We start from the raw sequence: 6,000 nt of genomic DNA on the forward strand, positions 1-6,000 counted from the left end.
TACTTACAACTAATCAAGTCTTTAAGAAACAAAACAATGGGAGTGGAGAGAGCATCAAGACAGGCTAAAAAGATGTGTATTGTCTCCAGACAAGACAGCCAGTGAAACTCTGCAGGTCCACGCAACTGTGGGCGTTACAAATAGTGTGACATGAACCCAATATCCCGGTTGAGGCCGTCCGCGTGTGTGCGGAACTTGGCTATCAGTTTCTGCTCAGCGACTCTGCGCTGTCGTGTGTCGCGAAGGCCGCCTTGGAGAACGCTTACCCGAATATCAGAGGCCGAATGCCCGTGACCGCTGAAGTGCTCCCCAACACGAAGAGAACAGTCTTGCCTGGTGATTGTCGAGCGGTGTTCATTCATCCGTTGTCGCAGCGTCTGCATAGTTTCCCCAATGTACCATGCCTCGGGACATCCTTTCTTGCAGCGTATCACCCCCACTTCTTGCCTTCAAACAACCGCACAACCTCAAACAGACCATTGTCCGCAGCAAACTACCCAGCCTTCAGGAGAACAGTGACCAAGACACCACACAACCCTGCCACAGCAACCTCTGCAAGACGTGCCGGATCATCGACACAGATGCCATCATCTCACGTGAGAACACCATCCACCAGGTACACGGTACATACTCTTGCAACTCGGCCAACGTTGTCTACCTGATACGCTGCAAGAAAGGATGTCCCGAGGCATGGTACATTGGGGAAACTATGCAGACGCTGCGACAACGGATGAATGAACACCGCTCGACAATCACCAGGCAAGACTGTTCTCTTCCTGTTGGGGAGCACTTCAGCGGTCACGGGCATTCGGCCTCTGATATTCGGGTAAGCGTTCTCCAAGGCGGCCTTCGCGACACACGACAGCGCAGAGTCGCTGAGCAGAAACTGATAGCCAAGTTCCGCACACACGCGGACGGCCTCAACCGGGATATTGGGTTCATGTCACACTATTTGTAACGCCCACAGTTGCGTGGACCTGCAGAGTTTCACTGGCTGTCTTGTCTGGAGACAATACACATCTTTTTAGCCTGTCTTGATGCTCTCTCCACTCCCATTGTTTTGTTTCTTAAAGACTTGATTAGTTGTAAGTATTCGCATTCCAACCATTATTCATGTAAATTGAGTCTGTGTCTTTATAAACTCTGTTTGTGAACAGAATTCCCACTCACCTGAAGAAGGGGCTTAGAGCTTCGAAAGCTTGTGTGGCTTTTGCTACCAAATAAACCTGTTGGACTTTAACCTGGTGTTGTTAAACTTCTTCCTATGGCCAAGCCAGTTCTCCACCCATCTAGCCACTTCTCCTTGTATCCCATGAGCCTTAACCTTCTTAACCAACCTGCCATGTGGGACTTTGTCAAATGCCTTACTGAAATCCATATAGACGACATCCACGGCCCTTCCTTCATCAACCGTTTTTGTCACTTCCTCAAAAAACTCCACCAAATTTGTAAGGCACGACCTCCCTCTTACAAAACCATGCTGTCTGTCACTAATGAGATTGTTCCGTTCTAAATGCACATACATCCTGTCTCTAAGAATCCTCTCCAACAACTTCCCTACCACAGACGTCAAGCTCACCGGCCTATAATTTCCTGGGTTATCCCTGCTACCCTTCTTAAACAACGGGACCACATTCGCTATCCTCCAATCCTCAGGGAAAGCAACTCATTACTTTGATTTCAAAAATTACATTTCAGAATATATTATCCACCAGAAGGAATTTTATTTTTTGTTGATTAGTTACATATGGGATTGAAAATCTAGGCTGAAAACATACTTGTACAAGATGTGTTCATCTTAAAAACTATCTTGTATTTTTAATTTGAAGATCTTCCCATCTGTTCTGACCATGGGGTGGCACGGTGGCACAGTGGTTAGCACTGATGCCTCACAGCGCCAGGGACCCATGTTCGATTCCCGGCTTGGGTCACTGTCTGTGTGGAGTTTGCACGTTCTCCCCGTGTCTGCTTGGGTTTCCTCTGGATGCTCCGGTTTCCTCCCACAGTCCAAAAGACATGCTGGTTAGGTGCATTGACCCGAACAGACACCGAAATGTGACGACTAGGGGAATTTCACTTCATTGCAGTGTTAATGTAAGTCTTACTTGTGACTAATAAATAAACTTTACTTTACCTGACTCTTCAGCTACAATGTGGAGATGCCGGCATTGGACTTGGGTAAACACAGTAAGAAGTCTCACAACACCAGGTTAAAGTCCAACAGGTTTATTTGGTAGCAAAAGCCACTAGCTTTCGGAGCACTGCCCCTTCGTCAATTAAGTGGGAGTTGTGTTCACAAACAGAGCATATAAAGACACAAACTCAATTTACAAAATAATGGTTGGAATGCGAGTCTTTACAGGTAATCAAGGTTTAAAGGTACAGACAATGTGAGTGGAGAGAGCGTTAAGCACAGGTTAAAGAGATGTGTATTGTCTCCAGACAGAACAGTTAGTGAGATTTGACTGGCTTGCAAAATCTCACTAACTGTCATGTCTGGAGACAATACACATCTCTTTAACCTGTGCTTAACGCTCTCTCCACTCGTATTGTCTGTACCTTTAAGACTTGATTACCTGTAAAGACTCGCATTCCAACCATTATTTTGTAAATTGAGTTTGTGTCTTTATATGCCCTGTTTGTGAACAGAACTCCCACTTACCTGATGAAGGTGCAGCGCTCCGAAAGCTAGTGGCTTTTGCTACCAAATAAACCTGTTGGACTTTAACGTGGTGTTGTGAGACTCCTTACTGTCGTCAGCTACATGCAGCTGTATCCTGGTGCACAACAGGGTGACTGGTCAAATCGATCAGTATAACCAGGTTCTATTACACATTCTTTTGTAAATTAACTATTTTTTCTTTTCAGATGGAACAACTAAAGCTTCTTTTGAGGAAATCTTGACTTTTGCAACTGGTACAAATGTCAGTCCAGCTATCAGCTTTCTTCCTGGCCCCTCAATTAAATTCTTACATAGTGATGGAATAATACAGTACAGATTTCCAACAGGACAAACATGCCTCAATTGTTTGAAACTACCAATGTCAAAAACATATGAAGAATTTAAAGAATGTATGGATTTTGCTATCTGTAATACACCTAGATTAAAAAGGATCTAACTCTGAAGTTTTTGCAATCAAATATTACATCTTGTATGTTAATATGTGGCAATTTCCTTTCTGTATTAGACAAATAGTTCCAGAAGTTTTTTTAAAATTTATATTTCTTTAGCAAGGCCTTGCAAAATTCATTTAGAGCCCCCAACCATGTGTTTAAAAGAGGAAAGAGGTAATGATTCCTCTTCAGGGGTGGGACATCATCACATGTTGGGAGTGAAGTCAAAGCTAGTAAGAATTGCCAGCGTAAATCAGTTGCCCTCCCAGTATGTTGATACATTTCAGTATGCTGGGAGGGACTCAGATTTATATTGGAATGCTCCATTATTTTCTGAGATTGGTTGCACCATCTTTAAATAGTACTGAAGGAAAGGAACCTATACAGTGTCTCAACTTGGGCAGCTCTTTGCCTGGTTAATGGTGTTGAGTCGTAATTCTGCTGTTTTTTTCTGGCAAATATGATGTGGCACAAGGGGAGCCATAAAGCAGAGGTGATGAAAAAGTTGAAACAGTAGGGAGATTCAAAATTAATTTTCAAAATCATTACATTATCCACAAGAAGGGATTTTGCATTTTTGTTTTGATTAATGTTGCATGAGCATATGCACTTGCTTAATTAGCTGGTTAAGAGTTTTTTTAAAGACTGTTTGATATGAAATCCTACAAGTACAAGCAATAAATGTAAAATCAGTTGCATGTGGATGGTATGTATTGAAGTAATTCCTCACTGGAACATGGCTCAAGAAGACAACATTTGTAAGGGATAAACAACTAAATTAAATTTCTGAATTTTCTAAACCAAATAGAATTTGCCATAGTAATGACTTGAAACACTTCCAAGTTTGACTGTCTTTACTTTTTAAATGAGGAATTTGAGTTTATTTTTACTTGTACTCTTTTTTTTCCACTAGTTTCTCCTATTTGTTACCTGGAAAAGGATTTCTTTTTCACTGGATACTGCTATTTGTTGTCTGGAGAAGTGCTTTATATTCTTATATTCCTAACCTTATAACCATCACACAGACTATACTTGTAACGTAATTGTAAATTACTTTCTAGTGGCGACCCCAGAAAAGTATTTTCAAAAGTTGTTTAGAAAATGTTATAAACATGGTTAAAAAGAACTCATTAATGACAAAAATTAATACATGCTTTAACAGTGTTAAAATAAAATAGCTTGGTGTTTTGACAGCATAAGAGGTTCATTAGGTGTCATTATTGTCAAAATGTTTGTTCATGCTTTTCTGTGAAAGACAGTGCTTCACAAGTTGTACAATTTTCCTTGCACTGCACTGGCTCATTGCGTCCTATCCAACTTAATACTAGTTGCTATTTGAGCACTGATTTCTAATTTTAGAAATCAATGAGTGCCACAAGTCTGTTTAGATTTAATAAAATTCATACAATGTGCCATTATTCAAATTTATATTTGCACTTCTGTCATTTTTTTCTGCATCTCAGAAATTTCACAATGGGAAACCATTCTGGAAATAAATTTATCTAGAGCAAATGTAGTTCAATGTACGTTTGAATGAAATTTCTAAGGAATAAACATGCATTTCAGATGAATATAGCAGGACTCAAAGGAAAGGAAACGTTTTAATACCTTTCAGTACAATGAAGACCAATGCTAGTAAAGTAAAATTCATATGGAGGAAATAGTATGATAACCATGTACAAATTAAGTATTGTGTGAATGAATACTGTTTGTGAATAAAATAAACTGTTGCACTTGCACTACCTATCTATCCTGAACAATTATCCAATGGTTTACTTCTGCAGAATTGATGAGTATGACTGGCTATTATCAATGCATAACAAATTTGAATGATCTGGTTGTTTTCAACAATAAAAATCATATATTGTTAAAACATCTGAGTAAAATGTGATAACTTCATCAGAAGAAAGAATGTTGTCTGACATTGAATTATCAAAACTCAGAATTTTAATTTTCTGATCTTAAAAGGAATTGATTATAGATATGCCAGCCTATTAATAATAGATTTTTCAACTTCAATCAAATTGTGAAGATCCCTGTAATCTGTATAATAAATGTTGTAATTGTAGTTGGATTGAGTCTCTTAACATGAGCATATTTCCAAGCGTTTGGATAAATAAATTACATTTTTCCCAATGTATTTCAGATTTTTTCAAGCTTTTTTGTTTCTTAACCAGTGAGACTCGATTTTGAAGGAGATTTGTGATACTGTAAATTGTGGCTCTAAATGCTTATGGTGAAATAGATTTTTCGTGTCTTTCATATAATGTGCATTCACTCATCACTATACCTTAATTTTTTATTTTCAAATTTAAGGTGGATGCATATTGCCTTGGTTTGCATGCTAATAATACTGCCTTGGGCAAAAGTATGGTTTTCCATTTTCAGCCTCATGCATTAGTGCATATATGAGGTTAAAATTACAAACAATGAGAATTAAAGGGGTTTATTTTTTGCATTTGATTAGGACTTTCATACCTTACAGACATGAGCAAAATATTGGGTCTACTTTCATTTCATAGAATCATAGAATCCCAACAGTGCAGAAGGAGGCCATTTGGCCCATCGAGTCTGCACCGACCACCTAATCCCATAACCCCACATATTTACCCTGCTAATCCCCTGACACTAGGGTCAATTTAGTATGGCTAATCAACCTCACCTGAGGTTGGAGAGTCCTTATTCTACATCTAGATTTTCTGATACAATCATAGATAGAAACCCTACAGTGCAGAAGGAGGCCATTCAGCCCATCGAGTCTGCACCGACCACAATCCCACCCAGGCCCTACCCCCACATATTTACCTGCTAATCCCTCTAACCTACACATCTCAGGACTCTAAGGGGCAATTTTTAACCTGGCCAATCAACCTAACCCGCACATCT

General features: G+C 39.7%; 1 protein-coding gene across 7 annotated transcripts in view; it reads left to right on the plus strand.

Annotated features, from left to right (window-relative positions):
* The window catches only part of g2e3 (G2/M-phase specific E3 ubiquitin protein ligase), a 328,981-nt gene extending 323,717 nt beyond the window's left edge, over positions 1-5,264 (plus strand). For 5 of the 7 annotated variants that reach the window (XM_078233704.1, XM_078233703.1, XM_078233707.1 and 2 more), the window contains one exon: positions 2,869-5,264. In XM_078233704.1, coding sequence (XP_078089830.1) covers positions 2,869-3,119 — 251 coding nt within the window. In that variant the 3' untranslated portion in view covers positions 3,120-5,264. The remainder of the gene's footprint in view (positions 1-2,868) is intronic. The other 2 variants (XM_078233706.1, XM_078233705.1) reach the window with 1 other exon arrangement.
* The last annotated feature ends 736 nt before the right edge of the window (positions 5,265-6,000 follow it).

The sequence above is a fragment of the Mustelus asterias genome, chromosome 18 (genome assembly GCF_964213995.1).
Source record: "Mustelus asterias chromosome 18, sMusAst1.hap1.1, whole genome shotgun sequence".
Lineage (NCBI taxonomy): Eukaryota > Metazoa > Chordata > Chondrichthyes > Carcharhiniformes > Triakidae > Mustelus > Mustelus asterias.